At 43.1% G+C, this 24345-nt stretch overlaps 1 protein-coding gene across 1 annotated transcript in view; it reads left to right on the forward strand.

The window, feature by feature from the left end:
* Positions 1-24345, forward strand: part of OSTF1 (osteoclast stimulating factor 1) — a 57079-nt gene that overhangs the window by 12584 nt on the left and 20150 nt on the right. Inside the window, exons 2-3 of the mRNA XM_019463580.2 lie at positions 12978-13024; positions 22048-22098. Coding sequence (XP_019319125.2) covers positions 12978-13024; positions 22048-22098 — 98 coding nt within the window. The remainder of the gene's footprint in view (positions 1-12977; positions 13025-22047; positions 22099-24345) is intronic.

Genomic DNA, 24345 nt, shown 5'->3' on the forward strand with positions numbered 1-24345 from the left:
AAGGGAGATTTTCATCAGAACGATCCTGTAATTACCCTATTTTAATTACAGCCCCAGAAAACCACAGCTTTTCACTTGTCTGGCCTTACCACTCTCTAGGGGAAATCCAACCCTATTCTCCTTCCTCCTACGAGCATCTGATCTGGTGTGGGAAAATACCTGAGCATTTCTTTGGGTTAACATTCTCCCTTTTCTGGGAGCCACTTGGATTCCTGGGGTCTTTCCAGGCCTCCAGAGCTCTGTCTAAACTCTCCTTTCCGTAAACCGTCTAGACTTAAGGGACTAGGCAAGTTGGGAGAAGGAACTGATCACCTGGGGCATCCTCCCTGCCTGGGCTGAACCTTCAGTGAGCTGCCAGGTGTGGCCCTGGAATGGCCACAAGGTGTTAGGGCCACCAGGCCCCTCAAGGCTCACCACTTTCAGGATAGGAACCAGACCCTCAGGAAAAGGTAGTAAACCTTATAAAGGAGCACCGTTGTCTGTCTTGACAGAGGATGCAACTAGGGAGTAATTTCCAGTTTAAAGGTTGTTGTATTAGTAAGTAGATGATCTTGGAAGAAATGAGCGTCTTAGACATCTTGTTGATTTCCTACAGATGGCCTCTCTGAACCCACTCTCCTGTCTTGGGTTCTGTTGTACTTTTGAATATGGGCTTTGGCAGAGTCTCGTGTCTGTGCTGCAGAAGAAAATTTGAGTCCTTTTGTTTTCTGAATGGAGAGGAGCTCAGTTTCAGGGGTATTGCCAGTCATTGCCCTCTCATTAGTTTCTCCTGCTGTGTTTGATAATGTTTGCCATTCATCCAGAGTTTGTATTGTTATATGAGAGTTCTGGTGTTAATGAGAAGTAGTAAAATGCCCTCAGCTACAGATCTGGCCCCTGTGTGGCCATCAGGTAAGCTTCAAGTGAACACCTTGCTTAAGTTCGGTCTATGTCTCTAGAAATTTTCTTTTTTTGTTCTTAGATACGGTGTGTATCTTTGTCCTTATATCAGGTTTAAAGGGGCCTTTTAAGTAAAGGAGACATTTTTATCATCATGTTGTCTTGCTAGCATGGATTTTTTTTTAATGTTTATTTTTGAGACAGAGAGAGGGACAGAGAGCAGGACCGGGGGAGGGGCAGAGCGAGAAGGAGACACAGAATCCCAAGCAGGCTTCAGGCTCTGAGCTGTCAGCACAGAGCCTGACATGGGGCTTGAACCCACAAACCGTGAGATCATGACCTGAGCCGAAGTTGGACTCTCAACCAACTGAGCCACCCAGGCGCCCCACTAGCATGGGTCTTTATAGAGGGCTAAGACCAAGGCCTTTTTTGTTGTTGTTCTGGCAACTTTTTACCTCCTGGGTACAATTGTAATTTTCCAATGAATTGGGCATTCATGAAGTCTGAATTTTAAGCTTGTCCACTTATTATTTGCTCAAAATGAAAAAAAATTTTTTTTTCTTGAAATAAAAATAATTTCTAAGGCCATTTTTAATATTTTATAATCTGAGAGCGCTTCATTATTGCCAAGATTACCAGATATCTAAATCTGAATGAATTTCCATTTGGCCCCTGGACACTGGTTACACACATTCATATGTTAAATGCTCCAGCCTGGTGTATTTTCAGACTGTGAGTGGTGACCCAGTGGTAGGTCACAAAGTCTGTGTAGTGTGCGATGACTAGCATCTTGATAAGAAGGAAGGAAAGAGAATAGAGCAAGAATAGAAGATACCAGAGAGAATCAGTGAAAGTAAGGATAAGTTGGTTTTTTTTTTTTGGAAGCTGTGTTTTAGGGGTGAGTGTGTGTGTGTGTGTTTCCTGAGCCCCGCTGTGCAACGTATTTCTTAATGTGGGTCTCGGAGACATTTGAGACATCTCTGCCCAGTCTGCTTATGTCTCCAGGCAGCAAGTATCTCTCCTGCCGGGCTCAGGCCCACGGATTTCCGTGACTTTCCTCCTCCCCCCTGCCTGGCCTCCGGGCCTCTGTCTGCATACAGGCTCCGAATTCTGGGTCTGCCCTGCTCCTCTTTCATTGGCAACTCCTCTTATCTTTCCAGAGACAAAGTGCATGCCACCTCTTGTGCAGGCTGCACTGACCTACAGGTCTCCCACCGTCAGTGTGGCTTACGTGTCACCCTCGGCATCGTGGTTGCTTATCTCCCCACTGAGTGTGTGTGTGTGTGTGTGTGTGTGTGTGTGTGTGTGTGTGTGTGTGGTGAGATCAGGGAGGCAAAGAGGACTCAATATTAAAAAATACTCTGCTGGGGCACCTGGGTGGCTTAGTCCGTTAGCATCTGACTCTTGATTTCAGCTGAGGTCCTGATCTCATGGTTCGTGAGTCTGACCCCCACGTTGGGCTCTGTGCTGACAGCGGGGAGCCTGCTAGGGATGCTCTCTGTCCCTTTCTGCCCCTCCCCACTCACTCCCTCTCTCAAAAATAAATAAACTAATAAAAAAAAGAGACCACCTCTGCTGACAAAGTACAGATAACATGAGTTGTGCTTCAATAGGGCATTGGAAGAAACCATGTTTTCCTGATTGTATGTGGGATTCCCATTCTTTGTGGACAATTTACAAAGTAAAGGAAGAAAATAAACCTGGCTCATCGTGGCACCACCCAGAGTAACTGTTAGCATTTTGATGTTGTTTTTTTCTGCTGTTTCTTCCATGCATAGATTGTGTAGGTAATATTACCATCAAATCAGCACTTTTTGTATAAGCCTATTCCCCAAAAGCTGATTTTTAAAGGTCGCGATAAACCTTTTTATTGTTTTTACTGTTGAATCTCTATTCCCACGTGGGTACATTTACATGTTCATGCGTTTCTGTCTCTTTTATAATCCTATATTCATAGCTGTTGTGAGCTCAGTGTTTATGTTCCCCCAGAACTCATACCCCCTGTGTGGTGGTATTTGGAGATGGGCCTTGGGGAAGCATTTAGGGTTAGAGTCAGTCATGAGGATGGGGCCCACATGGTGGGATTAGTAGTTTTCTAAGAAGGGAGAATCTCTCTGTATATACTTCTGCATACTAAGGCCGTGTGGACACACGGTGGGAAGGCAGCCATGTGCATGTGAGGAAGAGGGTTCTCACCAGAAACTAGGTTGGCTCGTATCTTCACCCGAGACTGCCCAGCCTCCAGAGCTGTGAGAAATTAACGTCTGTGTAAACCACCCAGATTGTCGCATTTTATTATGGCACCTTACATAGATTAAAGACAGTAGCTATAGGTTTCAAAAATGGCAACTTAAAACTTACATTTAATTCTTTGATAGCCCTTCAGAGATGTAATATTACGTATTATACTTTCTTTGCTTAACAAAAATGTGAAGATTTCTCTGCTGGGGTGTGATAAATGTTAAATTCTCTTATGTATGGGAGCAAGATTAGGGTAAATGACCTCATGGCCTTGCCAATGACGCTAAAGACACAAGGAATGACCCCTCACATCAGCTAAAAATTTGTAATAAATGGTAATAGCTAAACTTGTGGGTGCATAAAATACCTTAGGAACTTCATTAAGTCCTTTACGTAAATTGACTTGTTCATTCTCACTTAATCCCAGCCTGCTGGCATCATCCAGAGTCCTGAGACCAGAAGCCCTGGGTTTAAACTCCATGTCTGCCCCTTTCTAGTTGTGTAGATTTGGAGTAGTTACTTGTCTTCTCTAACCTCAGTTACCCCAGCTATATAGTAGGCTACATACATAAAGTATTTATTTCCCAGGATTTTTTTCAAGTTTTTTTTTTTAAATGTTTATTTATTTTTGAGAGAGTGCAAGCAGGAGAGGGGCAGAGAGAGGGGGGCTGAGGATCCAAAGCCAGCTCTGCGCTGACAGCAGTAAGCCCCATGCAGGGCTCCAACTCATGAACAGCGAAGTCATAACCTGAACCGAAGTTAGTTACTTAACTGACTGAGCCACCCAGGTCACCCCTGCATTTTTTTTAAGTTTATTTATTTGAGAGAGAGCGAGAACGAGAGCACGCGTGCGCACGTGCGAGAGAGAAGGCCCAAGTGAGGGAGGGGCAGAGAGAAAATCCCAAGCAGGCTCCAGGCTGTCAGTCCAAAGGCCAACACAGAGCTTGAACTCACGAACCATGAGATCGTGACCTAAGCCGAAATCGTGTCGGATGCCCAACTGACTGAGCCACCCAGGCGCCCCCTGCCCAGGCTTATTTTGAAGATTAAATGGGTTGTGGCAAATCAGCACTTTGCATGGTACTTGGTTCGTGGTAAGTGTCCCATAAACATGGGTTTAGATGGGGAATTCCGTTTTGGATGAAAGATTTTAGTGTTAGAGAATCTTCTGTCTCAATCTTGGATGTATAGACAACCAGTCATTTCACATAGGATGAGGCTGAAACCCACACTGCTTGTGGAGTCTGTGAGAGACTGATTTGGACCCTTCCTGCTGGGGCTAATGCTCCTGTGGTCTGACTCGTTACTAACAGGAATAGGGGCCAGAGGATAGGGGTAGGCAGACTTTCTTCCATAAAGATCCACATAGTAAATATTTTAGGCTTTGTGGGCCACAGATGCTTCCTGTTGCACTGCTCAACTCTGCCATCATAGAGTGAAAGCAGCCATAGAACAGAATGTATATATGGGTTCTGTTCCAGTAAAACTTTACTTACCGACACTGCAATTTAAATTTCAGATAATTTTCATGTGTCTTGTAATATTATTATTCCTTCGATCCTCCTGCTCCCCAACCATTAAAAATGTAAAACCTTATGGGGCACCCGGGTGGTTCAGTCGGTTAAGTGTCCGACTTCAGCTCCGGTTATGATCTCATGGTTCGTGAGTTCAAGCCCTGCGTTGGTCTCTGTGCTGACAGCTCAGAGTCTGGTGTCTGCTTTGGGTTCTGTGTTTCCCTCTGTCTGCCTCCTCCCCCATTTGTGTGCTCTCTCTCTCTCTCTCTCTCTCTCAAAAATAAACATTAAAAAATTTTTTTTTTAAAAAGTAAAATCATTCTTAGTTCCTGGGTCATGCAATAACTGTTGCTGTCATGGGTCGGCCCTTGGATTCATCTTGCCTTTTGCAGAAAGTAGTATGACCAGTGTCACCTTTTTAAGTTAAATTCCAAGGTCTGAAATAAAGATTTCTCTTAAGTTCCCTGTGGGGTCCTCAAAGTGACTTTGGAAGCAGTTTGTCTGGGAGTGAAGGGTCTTTGGGGGCCATTGCTTCCTCTCTGATTTTTAGCCAGTCAAGACATAGTTGGCAACGAGTGTGTCCTTTGAAATTTTGAACCCTGTTCTTTGGGACTTTTATGCTATACCGCGGAGAAGAAAGAAAAATAACCAGTAGCTATGGCTCCTGAAGATGTAAAAGTAACCAAGTTTGCTGAAAGGCCCTGAAAAGTATAAGGAAAAGAAAAAATGGGTAAGAAAGGCACACTGTTAATAAACAGAACCCTCTTGTCAGAAAACACACTGGCTACTGTTTTTAACGAGTCTGGCATTCCTGCAGCTGAAATCAAGACACGTTTCAAATTCTTCAGTGGCTTTTTTTTTTTTTTTCTGGATTGGTTGAGGTGGTGTTGGTGTGAGGAGAGATGAAAATATTATGTTCTTATTTTTTTATTAGTATATCCTTTAAAGGCACATATGCAAATAGAATTCATTGGAGTTGACTTAATGAATCCGAGAATGGAAGTGCGAGGAAAGAAACATCCTTTATGGGGGAAACTCTTAAACGTTGTGCTCGCACGATGATTTTCTCTGCAAGGATCATAGCCTCTGTGTTTTATCTTCAAGAGCAGTGGGCTTTTGTGGAATGACATGCATAGAGATCTTTACCAAGAAGCCTATTCTGAACTAACCACCTCATTTATGGGCGTTGGAATCCACAAAGCCCAGGGGAGCCTGTGTTGACCCAACAGAGCACAGCTGTTTCCTCTTACCCTGCAGGCGAAATGATGGCCTTGACTCTTGGATACTATCATGTACACTCCCTCTGTTTTGTTTTTGAGCAGAAAACATCCTGTTTCATCCTGCATGTTTAATGGAATAATTTAAATATGTGTAGTAGAAATACTATTAATACTTTTATTTGCCCTGAGAGTATTCGAAGGCGGTGACAGTTTTTTCATACCCACAGAGTATAAGTTAAGAAGTGATATTCCCTGCATTCTCTTAGACAAATGTGAGAACTCTGTGTATATGGTAAATTCTTATTTTTCCATGATGTTCCCCTATTCAAATAATTCTCTTCCTTCTCTTTCTTTTCAAAAGCTCCAGTGTCGGTTCTAACTCTCTGGGGCATATTGGAGAATATTAGTTTTTACATGCGAGCTGAATTTTGAAAATAGAGGAAATATTATTCATTCTTTAGAGAGTCCTGTACAGATCCCTCATTTGATCAGATAGTGTGGTCACTTTTAAACTTTTTTTTGACTTTGATCTTCAGTAGGATACATATTTTATCCAATGATCTGATACGTACAAAAGTACACACACATACACACTAGACCATAGGGATACACAGGAATTCACCTTAAATTTTTTCCTAAAACTGCCATTCAGCCTTGGCCGACTGGCCAAAAGGCGGGGTGCCTGACTTTGGTGTTGTTTCTGGCACACTTGCAACTTGTACATGAACAAGGATTGTACATTGCATAGGTAGCCCTCCTGTCCAACCAGGGTGGGGGCACCAGTGACGCAAACAAGGCAGACCTTTGGGATTTATTATCATAACATTTGCTTTGAAAAATAGGTAAATGCTCTGTATGTAACTCTTGCAGTGTCCCCTCTTATGCTTTGTGTATGGAAACTCAGTCAACTGAAAGTATAAACATCTATATTTTTTTATTGGAGAACAAAATATTGCAAAAATTAAGGGTGATTGTCAGGCTGTGAATTTTATGTGCCCAAAACCAGTGATACAAATATTAAAAAAATGATAGGTATAGATTGAGAAGTAGTGTTGAGAGAGGACGGTTGCTAATAATCTTGGGGAAACTGCTGTCTCCTCTGGGGGATAGGCTTCAGTGAAATTGCACCATCAGGCATTAAGCAAGTCTTCAAGTCCAGGAGGTGAGGGGTCTTCACCTAAGTCTTGACCTCGCTCGCTTTCCATTAGGGAGGAAGGAAAGCTTCCTAACTTGCTGGCAGAATCACCGCAGGCAGCGGCTGTCTTGGCACCGAAATGTCTTGCTTTTTTCCACAGACCTGATTTTCAGAGCATCCATTTAATTTTGCAGAAATTACTTCTGCAAATTCTCATTAGTCTGCTGTGGATCGTGCTGAGGAATTACGGTTCCTGCCCTTTTATATCAAATGTTCAAAATGGATCTACCAGAATTTTTGACAATAAAATTGTAAACATAGTACATTTTTTTGAATAGAACTTCAGATTTATACTTGCTTTCCAATAGTCCCTTCCGTAAAGCAGCATTTGGCTTTGGCAAGTATTTGGTTTTAACATTTGGCCACTTGGCATTATGCCAAAAGGTGTGTTTGGTAAATTTCTGAACGAAACATCACTTTCTCCATCCATCTGTCCAGTCCCGACGGAATAAACACACAAAACCATAATTATTTGTGCCAGGTACACTGTACTCTGGTCACTTCTGTTTTATTTCATATTTTTAAAAGCCACGAAATTAGTTTCATGGTGTGCAGTTAAAAAAAATGTTGAGACTCACTGTACTCTGGGGATAGTAACACCGTCTGGGAGGGGTCGTTTTTGTAGACAGCATCTTAGCCCCACGAAAGGTGAGAGGAGGGGTTTTCCAATTTCCTTTCCCAGAAATGTCATGTAAGATCTCAAAGGTATGTTAAGACTTACAAAAACTGAATGAATGCTACTGCCAAATAACTTTCTCCAGCGGTTGTACCTGTTTCCACGCCCACTGACACTGTCTGAGAATTCCAGTTGTTCTGTATCCTTCTTAACACTTAGCACTGCCAGTGTTTTTTAGTTTTAACTACCACAGTGGGTATGTAATCGTTATCATAGCCATTTAATTTTTTTTATTATTATTTAAAAACATTTTTTAAATGTTTATTTTTGAGAGAGACAGAGCGCAAGTGGGGGGAGAGGCAGAGAAAGGGAGACACAGAATGTGAAGCAGGCTCCAGGCTCTGAGCTGTCAGCACAGAGCCCGACGCGGGGCTCAAACTTGTGAACCGTGGGATTATGACCCGAGCCAAAGTCAGACGCTTTAACCGACTGAGCCACCCAGGTGCTCCTATCATAACCATTTTAAATGAAGTCCATCTAAAAGGTCTTAGGCCTTCCAACATTTTTTTTTCAGTTTATTTTAATTTTTGAGAGAGAGAGAGAGAGAGAGAGTGTGAGTGAGCAGAGGAGGGCAGAGAGAAAGAGGATCCCAAGCAGGCTCCACACTGTCGATGCAGAGCCCAACACAGGGCTCCATCCCATGAACTGTGGGGTCATGATCCGAGCAGAAATCAAGAGTCGGATGTCTAACTGACTGAGCCACCCGGCGCCCCTGGCCTTGCGATGGTTTTAAGCAGAATGTAAATGAAATGGATCCTCTGTTTCAGATAACCAAGTTCTGATATGTTGAATAGTCAGTCCTTTTGCTGTGAGTGATCCTTTTTTTAATGCTGTCTTTGTGGCTCACTCTAGAAGCTTTTCTTCCACTCCTTCACCAACAGAGAAGAAACTAGAATAGAAACTGTGTGTTTGAGTTTGTGCACCCCACGTCCGTCGAAGTGCCCTTTCAGGGCCACAGAGGTGTACCCATCCGCATTCTGTTGGCAGACTTCAGACACAGAAAAGTCTCTTACCCGTTGCCTGTACGTGACCCCTCCCAGATCCCTTTTCCCTCTATCTGCCTCCGCTGCTGTGGACAAGGATTCGTTCGCTGTAGTCTGGGTTTCAGCCTTCACTCCAGAGGCAAACAGGGTTCCAGCTGATGACTGGTGGACTGAGCCCGTCTCTGTAGGGGCAGGGTGGGGTTGCAGAGAAAAAGGAAGGGTGTGCCTGGCAAGGTGAGGGGCCGGCAAAGTGAAAAGCCAGCAGGGCCCAGCTGCTGCCTGCAAACATGGGAATCTGCTTATCTTGCTTGCATCGGGAGGCCAGCCCTACTGAAATCCTAAATACCATTCACATGCTAGTTCACGTGAGATCCACTGAAAGGATCTTACAAAAGATCGGGCCTCTTTCCAGTCTTAATTCAGGGTGAATTCCAGGTAATTCATACAGTCTTCCTGGTTCCACTTTCTCTCTTTGTTTTGTGTAACCAGCCTTCCGATCGAGGTTGGGGGTGCTGCCCGGAGAAGACATCTGATTTTGCCAATCCAAGAACACCACGATTTTATGTTTGTGAATCTGCCTTCTTTAAATATATTTGGAATTCGGATGCCTGGTTAGCTCAGTCAGTTAAGTGTCTGACTTTGGCTCAGGTCATGATCTCGTAGTTCACGAGTTTGAGCCCCATGTCAGGCGCTGTGCTGACAGCTTAGAGCTTGGAGCCTACTTTGGATTCTGTGTCTCCTTCTCTCCTCTGCCTCCCTCACTCATCTTTGGTCTCTCTCTCAAAAATAAATAAAAACTTAAAATGAATAAATAAAATTGGAATTGATCAGTGCCTATCTTGATAATTTATTAAGATGTTTATTACTATTTTTTTAGGTGTCAGTGAGGGCAGTGCTATAGAAACACAGAATACCCTGAGTCCTTTATATTCTGTGTGAACCTGTACACCTATAGAACAGTTGAATTAAATATGTAAAAATGCTCAGTGAATTAAATATCATTAATTATTATTCTCTTGAGAGACTAACCAGGGTTGGTAGACTGTAACCATGAAAGTCATTTTTGTTTTTTTTTAATCTGTATGCAATTCTTTCATATCCTCTGGCTGGTATTTTTGTTTTGTTTTGTTTTTTTGTTTTTTTGCTTTTTTGCATTGTTTCTTTTCTGTTTGACTCAGGTTTGAGAATTGAATAAATTAAGGCCCAGAACTTTTATAATATATGGATTAAAAGGGAGCCCCACGAGGCTAACATCCCAACATTAATCAATAAACAGGATCATGTAGGTGAAAGTGTTTTGTACAGCTTCACACAGAGAGAATGTTCCCTTGTATAACCACGTAAAAGACTGGCTTGATGTTCAATGTTTAATATAAATCAAAATGCAAATAAATCTCCCACTTCCTTTTAGTTGGGAACATTTTAAGTAAGACAGTCACAAAAGATAACAAAACTCAGTGGCTTAGGCACACTCCAAGAATTTATTTTTTTTCAGGTTCTTTAGTTGGTGTTGAATTTTACGTAAGCTCATTAAGTTCACGTTGGATCTGGTTTCCACAGTTAGCCATAGCTCATCTCGTTGCTGCCATTCCCTCCAAGGATGAGAACGTTCTGTCATTGATTTTGGTCACCAGTGGACTGCTTCCTTGTATAACTTCTCTTTGGAAAGTTTGAAGTCATCAAGATAACCGCTCTCCCCTCTCAGAGAGCCAGTAGGGTCCACAGGTATTTCTCCTGGCAGCTCTTCCTTCCGTTCCGTGTTTCCTTTCTCAGGGCTGCGGGGGTGTGTGAAAAACTCCAGAAGAAAACACGTTTCGTATTTGCTTCTGCCTATAAACCTCCCCTTAGACGAGCAGGGAAGGAGGGGCATTAGAATTCAGACTGCAAAAAATAGTGTTTCCTTGCAAACATGCTGAGTGACAGGGGATGTGAGCAGGGGATCTTCTGTATTAGGGCATTTAAGAGAAAGGATGATAGCCAGCCCCACCTCCCCAGGCTCCCACCGCCTGCCGTGAAAGTGTCTTTACTGTTCTTGTTGATTATAAAAGTCATACATGCTAAGTGTCATGAATATAAACCGTATACATAAAGGAGAAGGTGAAGGTTCCCCATAGCTGGTGCTACCATTCAAGGGGTGTACGTGTGCGTGTGTATATTGTCAACATGAATAGTATTCGGGATACTGTTCTGTAACCTGCTTTTTGTCACTGAATATTTTGCAGGGTCTTTGCTGTGTCCGTGTCTGCAGATCTGTCTGCAGCATTCTTAGGATGAATCAGAGTCGATTTACGTAATCCCTTCTTAATGGACATTACGGTCATTTCCCATTTTTTTTTGATATTCTAAACCTCTATTGTTCCCCATGCCATATGTGGCAATTTAACTTAATTAAAATTACATAATGTTTAAATATCAGTTCCCAGTCACGTTAGCCACATTTCAAGTGCTCTGTCGCCATATGTGACTAGCACAGAAGTAGAACTTACCCATTGTTGCGTGAAGTTCTGTTGGACAGTGCTGTTGGCTGGCTTTCTGATTTTTTTTTCAGTGCATGTTTCCATTCTTTTATTCATCCATTCAACAAATAATTACTGAGTGCCTCCTATGCGCCAGGCAGGCACTGTGCTAGGCACTTGGATATCTTGCTCATAAAACATAAACACCCGTCCTCATAATGCTTAACATTCTATTCAGCAAAAGGTTTTCAGTACTTATTCCCAATAAATACATGTGTATTACAAGTTGCATATGTATCCTATTAAGTTGTTATATTATAAAACATAATATGTGGAACAAATTAAAATAGGAATGAAAAAGAATAAGACAAAAATGTAAATAACTTCCAGAATAGTCCTCTTGTGTTGCATCTTGGAGACCACTTTTTTGAATGATGCTCTTGTAGGCAGCAGCCATGTTTAAAGGTTCTTGTAGTAGCGGGGCACCTGGGTGGCTCAGTCGGTTAAGCACCTGACTTGGGCTCATTTTATGATCTCGCGGTTCGTGAGTTCCAGCCCCGCATTGGGCTCTGTGCTGACAGCTCAGAGCCTAGAGCCTGCTTCAGATTCTGTGTCTCCGTCTCTGCCCCTCCCCTGCTTGCCCTCTCTTTCTCTCTCTCTCTCTCTCTCTCTCTCTCTCTCTCTCTCTCTCTTTAAAAATAAATAAATAATTGAAAATTTTTAAAAATATGAATAAATAAATGTTCTGTAGTGCTGATATGGAGTTGTTATCACATTTTAAATAGGTAGTCCTTCTATTTTGATATTCCTTCTAAATCTATTTATTTCATAAAAGACCTCTTTTTTTTTTCTATCTGTAGACTTCTTCCTACTGTTTGAATTTGTTCTCTTACGTATTCATTTAGTAATTATTTATGAAGTTCATACTGTATGCTAGGTGGTGCTGGGAAATTGAACAGGTCCAACTTCCTGCTCCCAAATGACACAGGCCAGCAAATCACTTATTCTAACATAAGGTGTTATGGAAACACAGGGAAGGGGCATATTAATAGGGATCTTGTTTGGGAGAGTGGAGGACAGCTTTCATGAATATGATCTCCTCTTTGCTGAGTTATTGCACTCTGTTTTGGGACTTAACGGAATCTTATTTTTATCCAACCGATACTATTTTTCTCCATGTTTTTTTTCTTTTCTTTTGGAAAATATAAAGTTCTAAATAATTGATTTAATAATACTAAACCACCATTGATTGTCACATTAAATATCTCTTTATGTTAAATGCTTACCTTAAACTTAGATCCTAGGGCTGGAAGGGCTCTATATAGGACAGAAGTGAAGTCCAAATAATTGTGTAGTTCCTGTTTTTTGAGAAGGAGAGGCGAAATCATCCCCAAAGGTGTGTGTTTATTCATGCCTTTATTTAACAAATATTTACAAAATACCTTCTATGCTGAAAAAAAGCACTTAATTTCAAAACAAATTTCTCACATGGGCTTTTAATTAGGGTATTCTGAAGAATATAATGGATAATGCTATTTAGAGTAAACTTAAGGGGGTGCCTGGGTGGCTCAGTCGGTTGAGCGTCTGACTTTGGCTCAGGTCATGATCTCGTGGTTTGTGGGTTCGAGCCCCGTGTTGGGTTCTGTGCTGACAGCTCAGAGCCCGGAGCCTGCTTCGGATTCTGTGTCTCCCTCTCTGACCCTCCCCCATTCATGCTCTGTCTCTCTCAAAAATAAATAAACATTAAAAAAAAATTAGAGTAAACTTAAAATGAAAGAATTGATCATGTGTTTATCTGTTCCCTCTCTTTTAGGGCAAGTTAAAGTGTTCAGAGCTCTTTATACATTTGAACCCAGAACTGTAAGTATTGAGTTTTTAACTTTAAAACTGGCATAAAAACCTAAGGTGATTTCATTTAGATACTTCTCTGGCCTTTTCTTTGATAGCTGTAAAAGATTCATAGGAGTGGATGTTCATTGACTTCCCTGTGGTCCAGAGGTGTGAAAGCTGAGTCCCTGAATTGATCTGAATGTCTTCCCCACCTTGACTTTGTGTCGTCCGTCCTGTGTGGCTTATTCCTGCATGGTGACGCCACCTGCTTTAAAAATCACAAAGTGGCCTGCATATAAAGTACATGACCTTATCTCAGTCAGCCTTCCTGTGACTCTCACCCTGGCCTTCTTTGTTCTTTCTGTTGACCCTCTACCTCAGGCCACTTCATAATGGCACCTTTTACCAACCATCAGGAGCAATTTTGTTTTTCTTTCCAAGATTTTATTTAAATCCAAGTTAGTTAACATACAGTGTGGTATTGGTTTCAGGAGGAGAATTGTGTGATTCATGACTTACATACAACACCCACAAGTGCCCTCCTTAATGCCCATCACCCATTTAGCCCATCCCCCCCCATCCCCTCCAGCAACCCTCAGTTTGTTCTGTCTAGAGCAATTTTCTGTGTTTCTGCTGTGTACACTCTCCATTGTTATAGTTTCTGGTGTCCGTCCATCAACCCACCCATCCATCCGTGATTTAGTGAGCACTTACTATGTGTCGGACCCTGGCCCAGGCCTGGGAGATAGTGCCCCATCCCACAGAAAGGGTGGTCTCATGGAGCTGCCATCCCCAGTGTGGGGAGACAGATAACAAATGAACATGACTGTGAGGGCCTGGTAAGTGCTCTGAAGAAAAATAAGGAGCGTATAGGGCCAAAAGGTTAATGGAGAAAAAAGAGTGTTATTTTCAGCAGGGTGTTCAGGGATGGCCTTTCTGTGAAGGTGACGATTGAGTAGAGACCTGAGGAAAGTGAGAGAGCCAAGGGAACAGCAAGGAGTGTCTTTGGCAGGTTCTAGAAACAGCAGGGACGGCAGCAGCTTACAAAGTCATGTATAAAGAAGAGGGAGTTAGGAGATGGGTTCACAGAGGCTGGGCGGAGAGAGAGGGCAGGCAGATCATGTAGGGCCTCATAGGGCTCATTTGGATTTTGCCCTGGGTAAGATGGAGTTTTGTTTTGTTTTATGTTTATTTATTTTTTAGAGAGAGAGAGAGACAGAGTGCGAGCAGGGGAGGAGCAGAGAGAGAAGGAGATAGAATCTGAAGCAGACTCCAGACTCTGAGCTGTCAGCATAGAGCCCGACGCGGGGCTCAAACTCATGAACCACAAGATCATGACCTGAGCTGAAGTCAGATGCTTAACCGACTGAGCCACCCAGGCGCCCCCCTTTTTTTAATTAAAACAATTTTTTTTAAGTTTATTTATTTATTTTGAGAGAGACTGAGAGAGCATGTGGGGGAGGGACAGAGAGTGAGAGAGAGAGAGAATCCCGAGTAGGTTCCAAATTGTCAGCACGGAGCCTGATGTGGGGATCGAACTCATGAACCTTGAGATCATGACCTGAGCTGAAACCAAGAGGTGCACACTTACCTGACTGAGGCCTCCAGGCCCCGGAAGATGGGAGGGTTTCCAGGACTGATTAGCTAAGTTTTAGAAGAATCACTCTCCCTGAGGTGTGGGGAACCATCCCGGAGAGCAAAAGTGGGGAGCAGGGTGTCCAGACAGGAGGCAGAGGAGAGAGACACCCAGCAAGGACACCTGCCCTCTTGACTTTGTGGCCTTACTCACTACAGATGTGAGCCTTCCTGCCAGAGGCTGGCGGCTCTGCCGGCTTTGTCTGGGCTTGTCCTGGACCCTGTCGTCCCGAGTCGGACGCCTCAGAAGGTAGCACAGAACAAGTGTCAGTGAGCGTTGGTTCACGGCCGTCAGGCTGAGGCCCACCTTCAGATTCCAAATCTGTCGTGTACTCACGACAAATTGCCTTAACCTGTGGCCATCTGTTCCCTCGTTTGAAAATGGGAATAACAGTAGCCATCCTGCAGAGTTTTGCTGTGAGCATGGATTGAGATGAGTATTTCAAGCCTAGCACGTGGGGAGCACCAGTAAATGGCAGCAGGGAATTCAGCCGATACGGAGTGTGCTCGTGTTCCGACGACCTTGGATCAACACGAAGTTCCTGGAACAAGAGAGGGGTTGGGGGGCGGGTAGAGGTAGATCTCTGGTTTTCATTCCTCTCACTGGGAAGCCCCAGTGGCATCTCTCCCATGTCGCTGAGGGTGGGGAAGGAACGAGAAGGGCGTTAGCTTGCCAGGGCTGCCGTAACTGAGTGCTGCAGACTACTTAGCTGAACCGACAGAAATTTTTCTTAGAATTTTGGAGGCAAGAGGTCACACTGAGGTGTTGACAGAGTCGGCTTCTTCTGAAGCGTCTCTCCGTGACTTGTAGATGGTCATGTTCTCCCTGTGTCCACACGTGGTCTTTCCCCCATGCTTGTCTGTTTTCCAGTCTGCTCTTCTCCCCCCACCCCCCCATCTGTTCTTCTTAAAAGGACACCAGTCAGATTATAGGTTACGGCTCACTCTAATGACCTAATTTTAATTTAATTACCTGTTTAAAGAACCTGTCTCAGGGCGCCTGGGTGGCTTAGTTGGTTAAGCGTCCGACTTACAGCTCCTGAGTTCAAGTCCCGCGTCAGACTCTGTGCTTTCAGCTCAGAGCCTGGAGCCTGCTTTGGATTCTGTGTCTCCCTGTCTCTTTCTCTGTCCTTCCCCGGCTTGTGGTCTCTCTCAAAACAAATAAATAAACATTAAAAAAAGACTCTGTCTCCACATACACTCACATGTCAGGTATTGAGGGTTAGGACTTGAACATACGAATTTTGGAGGGAGGGCGAGGGACAGAAAAAGGTGAGGAAGTATGAGGCCCAGAGGTTGTTGTCTTTGTGTTTGTCCCCAGCACACAGGAAGGAGTCCCATTGTCCTAATCAGTTGTTTCCTAGGTTGCAAGACCCCTGAGATTGAGAAGAGTTGGCGTGGGAGGGGGCGTCGCTCATCAGCTGCCCTCCTGGACTGGTCAATGAATTGATGATTCGCGGCAGCCTCCCTCACTCCAGGAAGGGACCTGCGTGTAGTCAGTTTGAGACTGGGACGGGACTCCTGATCGTACCCTCTCCCCTCCCAGTGTCCTGTTGGTCGTCACCTTTGTCCTTTCTCACTGACCTCCTGCTCCTTTGGTTCTCTCGTGCCTTGTCTTGCTTCTGGCACATGAACTCCAGCCTCCCCATTCCATCTGCATTCTTCAGAGCTAAAATGTGGCTTTGATCCCATCACCTGCTTCAACTCGATTTGACGTAGGAGAGAGTCCCTGTGGGCCAGCCCCTTTCCAGCCCCCCAGTCCTCTCTCTGCTCCTTCCCTTTCTTGGACCATTCCAGTCTGGATGTGATGCACTGTAGAACCCATCTCTAGACTCATGGTATTGCCTGTCTCTAGGCTCTAATACCACGACCATCCTTCCTTTTCCATGAAGACTCTCTGATTAACCCAGCTAAGAGTGGGGTGCCTCTCCCCACTCTGAACTTATGCACTTGGCATTTCAGTCCTGCTCACCAGCACGTGTCTAGGAGGGCAGCAGAAGACAAGGCTGTTCAGAGCTGGCCGTAAGTTTTAGGACCCACGCCGCCTCTTTAGCATCTATGTGGCCTGGGAAAGTCAGAAATTCCCTAACATCTGTGCCTCAGTGTGCTCCTCTGTGAAGTGAAAATAACAGTAATCTCATAGGGTTTTAGTGAGACTTAGGTGAGATTAGGTGTGATTAACTGTGTGAAGCTGCTGTTACTCTAAGGAGGAGTAGTGGTCACTGTATTCATAGACATTTATCAAATAGTTTCGATTGGTCGACATATTATTTTAATTCACATCCAACTCTGCTCCAGGATGGAATCTCGCTACTGTTTTTCAAAAATCTTAGTTATTATTGGGGCGCCTGGTGGCTCAGTTGGTTAAGCATCCGACTCTTGACTTCAGCTCAGGTCATGATCTTACGGTTCATGAGTTCGAGCTCCGTGTCGGGCTCTGTGCTGACACCGCGGAAGCTGCTTGGGATTCTCTCCCTCTCTGCCCCTCCACTGCTTGTGCTCGCGCGCTCTCTCTCTCTCTCTCTCAAAACTAAAAAAAAAATCTTAGTATTGAATATACAGAAGAAAATGGATATGTAATTCATTAGGTTTCTTGAATAGTCCATATTTAAAGTGTTATTTTTTTTTTTTAATATCCCTGGTCCCAAGGACCCTCAGCTGTGGGGCAGTGCTGCTAATTCATCCAGGATGTACTGGGTGGGCAGTAATGAGTACCCTACCCAATGCCTGCTGCCCCCACACTCTGTCCCTTTCCACCTCCCCTCGGTCCAGAAGTTAAGGAGAGGTAGGTGTCTGGCCAGGCAAGTGGCCTCTAGCTCCCGAGCGCCGTCCCGACTGCCGAGGTGCCCGTGCTCTGCTGGTTATTCAGTATTTGGAATCTCATCCCAGAGCTAGTTCAGTTTCACATTTCTTTTCCTGAATAAGAATTTCTGTTGGACGAAGAGGGAAGCTCAGTTGCGTCTCTCTCTCCCATATCACTCAGTAGCCATCTCCTCTGGCGGGACAGCTGTCCCCTGCTACATCCTGAACCGACCTGGCCTCCTCAGTGTCACGGGGGGCCAGGCAGGATGGAAGGGTTGAGCTGGACTCTGCGGGACACTTGCCGACAAGCGCCGCACCGCAGGGAGGCCTGGGGCCAGCTTGTCACTCCTCTTCTGTCCTCGGGCCATACAGAGACAGCGCTGGTCTCGGTGACCCACAGAACAGGTAGAACACTGGGCATTTTGTCACTCCTGGTTCTTCCTGCCACCCCATTTCCCTTCTGTCAGGCTTGGAGGCAGGGTAGTCCTGGCACCACCCATGCCTGTTTGGTTCTTAATTCTTGCCTAATCCTCAGTCCAGTAAAGTCTCACACAGAGACCTGGCTGGACTGGACAGACGTGTCTAGATGTGCTGATAGAGAACAGCATTTTCTGGGTGCTGGCTGTGTACTGATTTCTCAAGGGAAACCAGCAGGACCCCGTGCCGTCATGTCGTGTTTTCTGGGCTTCGCTAGGGCTTCGTGGCACTCTGTGTAGATGCAGGCGCCCCAGAATGGGATTCCAGAAGCTGAAATCGGAGCCAACCCTGCCACTCCCTTAACTGTGTGATTTGTGGCCAGCTCTTCCGCAGCCCTCTGAGCCTGGTTATGAAATGGAGATTATGCCTGTGTTCCAGCCCTGCCCTCGTGGGTTGCTGTGAGGGGTAAGGGAGGCGGAGCGTGCTTTGCAAGTGTCAGGTGCTGATGTTGGTTTTGTGCTGCGTTATGGGGGGGGGGAGGGGCGAACGTGGCCACCAGCTTTTCACCTGGTCATGACACCGTGATGAGCAGGAATGGCCCTGCACGAACTCTCGTGTGAGAGAGGAAGCACAGTTGCTGGTGAAGAGCAGACTCCGGAGTCTGACCGTCATGGGTCAAGTCCGGCATCTGCCACGTACCTGCTCTGTGGCCTTGGACAAGTTTCTCATCTACAGCGTGCTGATGAGAGGAACACCCGCCTCCCGGCGTTGCTGCTGGGGATTAAATTGGTTGATGTTTTTAAGTGTCCAGACTAGTGCCTGGCACATGATAGTGCTACACAGTGTTAAATGAGAACATCCGTGGAGAATTTGTTTTTTAAAGATCTTTTTATTAATTCTTGGGGTTTCAGGTTGGCAAATCTGAAAAGCTTCAAAACTACATTATCGTCTCTTTAACAATGGCCACAGAACACATATTTTCATAAACCCACAAGATTAATGCCTTAGGAATCCTACGTTACCAAGAATATATGGAAGAGGAATGAGAACGTATATTACCAAATTTGTACTCATTGCTCTAACATTCCAGGGCCAACTGTTCCCTTGTTCTGATACCTTGTGGTTCTTCAAGGAGAGAGGAAAAGAGGAATGTGGTTGGAAACCAAAGAACAAACTGGAAAGAAAGTGCTTACTCGATTGTGTCACTGTGTTCCCATTTCTGTTCCGTGAATATGATGCCAGGAGTTTAAAAGCAGACCCTCATCAAACCATTTACGTTAAGGGCCCTGCAAGCACTTTCCTTTAGGAAAGTGTGAATATCGTAGGTACAATCCAGTTTTAAGATCAAGTTTACTGCCATCGACAGTCTGAAGAATTTGGTAGACCGCCTCCTTTGCTAGGTTAGGAAAAACTGCCCCTGGTTTCTTTGGAAGAAGATATTTTATGGGAAGGAGCATTATCCGTCTGGAAGCTATCGATTAAAAAGAGAATAAACGTCCACTGTCCTTTCTCAGGAGGCAAAAATGGTGAGTCCTTTTTTTCTCCCCCCCCCCCCCCCCGACTGAAATCGACGGTCTGTTGCTCAGTTGAAAAACAAGCCTCACCTACTAGGTGGCTTGTGGCAGGCACCACTGTTGAACAGCAGCCAATATTTTACAAACCGAAGCAGCGCTGAGAAGTCTCGAAATGACCGCACTTACTGACATTTTCCAAATGGTGCGTTCTCACCAAACGGCAAAGGACAAGAATTACTTCAAAGACATTAAGAGTTTTAACTGCTCTTGGCTTTATTGCCCTCAAGTTTATCTTTATTTTATTGTTTTAAGTTGCCTTTTTAAAAATTGTGGTAAAAATTCGCATAACAAAACTAGCTATTTTAAAGTGGGCAATTCAGTGGCATTTAGTACATTCATAACGTTGTACAGCCACCACCTTAGTTCCAAAACATTTTCATCTTCCCAAAAGAAAAGCCTCAGCCCATTAAGCACTTACTTTCCATTGTTCTGGGCTTTATTCCTTTTTTTTCTTTTTTTTTTTTTTAAGAAGGACCAATCACAGGGATTTTTGTGCGCGTGCTTTTTTTTAAAGCTCTTTGTTCAGCACTTTTTTCAAAATATGCCTTTTTCTTTGAAGGGTGAATGGATTTATCAAATATGGAAATTTAGGCAAACTTGACTTTTGTGATTTTAGAAGGAGACTAACATCGTAGGTAGAGATGATCTTTAACTTGGATGAAATCGCCCTTATTAGGCATAAGTGGGCAAGGTTAGATCTTGGAGAGTTACCGGGTGAAAATGGCTCAGAATGGCTCTAAGACCAGAGAGCTAGCTCTTCAAGCCATTGAAGTCTTTTGAAATTTCAGGAAACTCAGAGTCCCTCCAGAAAAAATACTAAGTTTTCACATATGTTCTGTTTTCCTTACTGCCTTCCATTCAACTTCAGTCTCTCCTCCTAACACTTGTTGTCATCTCAAGGAGGGACACTCCAGTGGTGTTAAAATTGCCAGCAAAGGCCAACCTTACTGTTACGGGGATGGCCGCTGTGTGTAGCTAGGGTGCTTGGTGAGGAGTGCGTCCCCTTTCCAGCCTCTCTGGGAGTGATCCAGTTGGTGGCAGGGAAATAACTAAAAGAAATAGTTTGTTGCCCTAATTACTTGCTATATTCATCGCATATTGGTAGTTTATTGCTCACAGATCATCAGAACACTATAGAGAAAGATGAGAGAAGATCTTAGAAGGCTTTACTTTTTTTGCCCTAAATGCCTGTTTGAAATAATACTAAACTCTATGTCATCAAGTCTAATAGGTTCTACTAATTTTACAGAGCTCATGCTGTGTGTAAGCCTAGACTCGGTCAATCAGTTGTAAATGTAGCTCTCAGGAAGCACCTTTTAAAGGAACTCAGCCATTTTTTTTAGTATCATTGATTATCATTTGGTACTTTTTGTATTTGAATGCATTTAAGTGTCTAAGTTGCTTAAAGCATGATATAGCTGCTGTAGTCTTCATTTATATTCAGGAGGAAATCGTTATAATGATAATATGGATCAGCTTTGAAACTAAATAAATTAATAGCTCTGAGTCGCAATTACCGCCCCAGTGCTACTGAGACAGGAGATAAAGACATGGAAAAATGAATGGCTGAAATAGTTTGCTTCACCAACATAACTTTTGTTTGTATGGAACGGTAGTGATAATCGGAGATATCAAAGCCCTTTTCAAAAATAGTTTTCCAGCCAAAAGTATGAAAGTAATACATGCTCATGATAGAAGATTTGGAAAAATTTTTTATGCATATTTCATGCCTACTTGTGATCTTATCCTATATGAAATTTTGTGCTCCACATTTTTCACTCAACATGACAATGTAAGTATTTCCCAGTATCTGAAAATAGATCCTAATAGGCACTGTCCTGTAGAGTCATAAAGTCATGCTGGTAAGTGCTATGTACTGATAGAAAAAAACGTGCTTAATTAGAGCAGCTGGCTTTAATTCAGAGATTTGCAGGCCATTTGGCTGGTACAAGCCAGAGCACTTATTGCCTGTATAATCCACTAACCCCTGAGAGCTGCCTGTGGTCTGGACTGGCTGAGTTCCTGCTTCCTTTATTCCACCTCTTCAACCTTATTAATGGTTGAATTATGTATCAACTATTCTTATATATAAAATGTTCATTCTCTCTGAACATGAAGAGATAGGGTAATGGTTTTTGTCAAAATAAGCAGGTAGCAGATGTTGATCTGAAAGTGTTTAAGGATTGAAGCCTAATCATTTAGATGAGAGCCAAGCCTCTGGCTGGTTTTCATGGTTTTAAGTTCTAGACATGTATCCTTTTATGAAAAAATACATATCACCTTTTAGAACATTTACAAGGATGAAGTTTTATTAATATTCTATTTTGATAAAAAAATGCCTTGCTTTCATTGTGGAAGAATATAAAAGATGTGTGCATAGGGAGGAATTCTTATATGTTATATATAGAATTCTTGGAAGTTCCTCCCAGGAAAAATTCAGTTTTCTACATGTTTTAGTTTGTCAGTAGAGGATTGCTACGTGGTCTGTGTGCAGACTTAAGTATATAAAAGCCACATTGTCTACAAGGCACATTAAGATTGGAAATTCATACAATTGTTATCATAATCATTGGATTCTAATTCATGAAAAATCACACGAAGTCACACTCTATTTTTTTCTTTCAGCCAGATGAATTGTACTTCGAGGAGGGTGATATTATCTACATTACTGACATGGTAAGTCTAGCTAATATTTTGTAATACCACATATCAACTAAAGATGCATAAGACTATTTTGTGTAGCTGTAATATTGTACATTATTTAAAGCGGTGTCTGTACAGAAATATATACGCCTGAGTTTGTTCATTTTAGTACAGTCTGTAATAATAGCATAAAATTGGAAGTAGCCTTTATGTCCACCACTTGGAAAATGGTTGAAAAAACTTTGGTATATCCACAGACAGAGTATTATGCAGCTATAAAAAATAATGAGGACTATCTCTAAATGCTATTATGGAGTACTTTAAGTGGAAAAAGACAAAGTAAAAAGATATGGATAGTATGCCTTATTTATCTAAGAGAGGTTATATGTATAACTATTTTCTTCAACTTAAAACAAACAAATCAAAGGAGAAATCATAAAGTAAAAATTTAAAAATAGTTTCTTCTATGGCAGGGAAGGAAAAAAAGGGTAGAGGGAACATAGATGGAACCTATAGACTTTTAAGAAATCTCCTTGTTTTGGAGATCTGACTTTGGAGTGATGTACACTTTTGCATAGTTATAAAATTAAATTAAATGGTGAAAAGCAATCCCTGAAATTTAAAAGCAGAGTGAATCAAATGAAGTTAATGATACGCAGGTAAATGGCATAACCACGCAGAAAGAAGCTGTCCCAAGTCACCTTAAACCTCAGCAGTTCGACTGAACATCCCCAGTCAGATCCCCGGGAAGGGCAAAAAGGACTGGCAAGAAAAAACAGTTGTAAACTGTTTTCAGTCATGATCTTCTTGCAGAAGCGGTGGCATTGCTATTCTGAGATCACTGCACGTACATTGTGGTTTAGAGCAAATGAGTCGTTAGGTCTGTGATACTGAAAATTGGGATTTTTCAGCCTGCAACAAAAGATACACACTTGAAAGATCAACGAGGTTAAGTAAAAATCCTGTAGCTCTGCATTTGTATTGCAAACATGTTGTATTTTATCTAAAATAAAATAAAAAATATGTCCTGCTCTGTCCTTTGAAAACGCCTAGAAAAAAAAAAAAACAAAGACCAACCCAATAATAATGTGTTATTTGCATTCAAAGGAAAAGGAACAAGGCTCTTTTGCGAAATAGCTATTACCAGGTTGGGGGCAGCAGAGGTACAAGATAATCCCAGAACTCTGTGTTATTAGGAAGCCAGGAAGCCTCCAAAGACAGAACTTTCTAGTTCCTAGAAAGACAGGAACTAAGTTGAAGAGGGTTTCACTAGTCAAAGGTGGGACAATTTGAGCAGTCAATCAGGGCAACAGTCCCCAAGAATTGAAACGCATTTGTGATGTTTAAATTCACAAGCTCCTAATGATACTTCAGAAATCCCATCATCATAATTCTTCACCCCAGGGGGATGCTAGGGAACCAACTTTGTCTTCTGACAACTTCAGTTAAGGAAAATAATTAGCATTGATCTGCCTTTTCTCTGTGAACTTTGTCTCTGCATAACCTGAAAGTTGATGAGGGAAAATTTTTCTTTAAAGAGAGATTCTAATTGTTTATTTTTTTTTAATCTTATTTTATTTTTTAACATGTATTCATTTTTGAGAGACAGAGAGAGAGAGAGCATGAGCATGGGAAGGGCAGAGAGAGAGGGAGACACAGAATCTGAAACAGTCTCCAGGCTCTGAGCTGTCAGCACAGAGCCTGATGCGGGGCTCGAGCCCAGGAGCCATGAGATTGTGACCTGAGCCGAAGTCAGGCACTTAACTGACTGAGCCACCCAGGCACCCTGATATCCTAACTGTTTAAATGAAAAAGGCATGATAGAATGTCACGGTTTTGCAACCCCCAGGAAATAATGAATCCAGCTAATGTATACCAGGAGCTAACTAACATTACAAAAAGAGAGACCACCAGACATTATTTGTCTCCTGGTGGAAGACATCAATACTACCTATGAAATAGTCTTGCGCAAAAAACTGAATCTAAATCTAATTAAGCCTTTAGAACTAATGACCGATTTCTAGGCAATATGGGGAACAGAAGAACACATTTTTGATAACACAGGGATGCGATAGGTAAAATCTAGACTGTTTGAAACTCAGCAGAACAAATAAACTGGTTTCTGACTTCTTCAGCAAGTGTATTACGAAGAAGTGAAAAAAAAAAATGGAGGGAGGGGCACCTGGGTGGCTCAGTTGGTTAAGCATCCAACTGGCTCAGGTCATGATCTCTTGGTCCATGAGTTCAAGCCCCACATCTGGGTCTGTGCTGACAGCTCAG

Source organism: Panthera pardus, unplaced genomic scaffold (assembly GCF_024362965.1).
Source record: "Panthera pardus isolate Hobbes unplaced genomic scaffold, ASM2436296v1 HiC_scaffold_20, whole genome shotgun sequence".
Taxonomy (NCBI): Eukaryota; Metazoa; Chordata; class Mammalia; order Carnivora; family Felidae; genus Panthera; species Panthera pardus.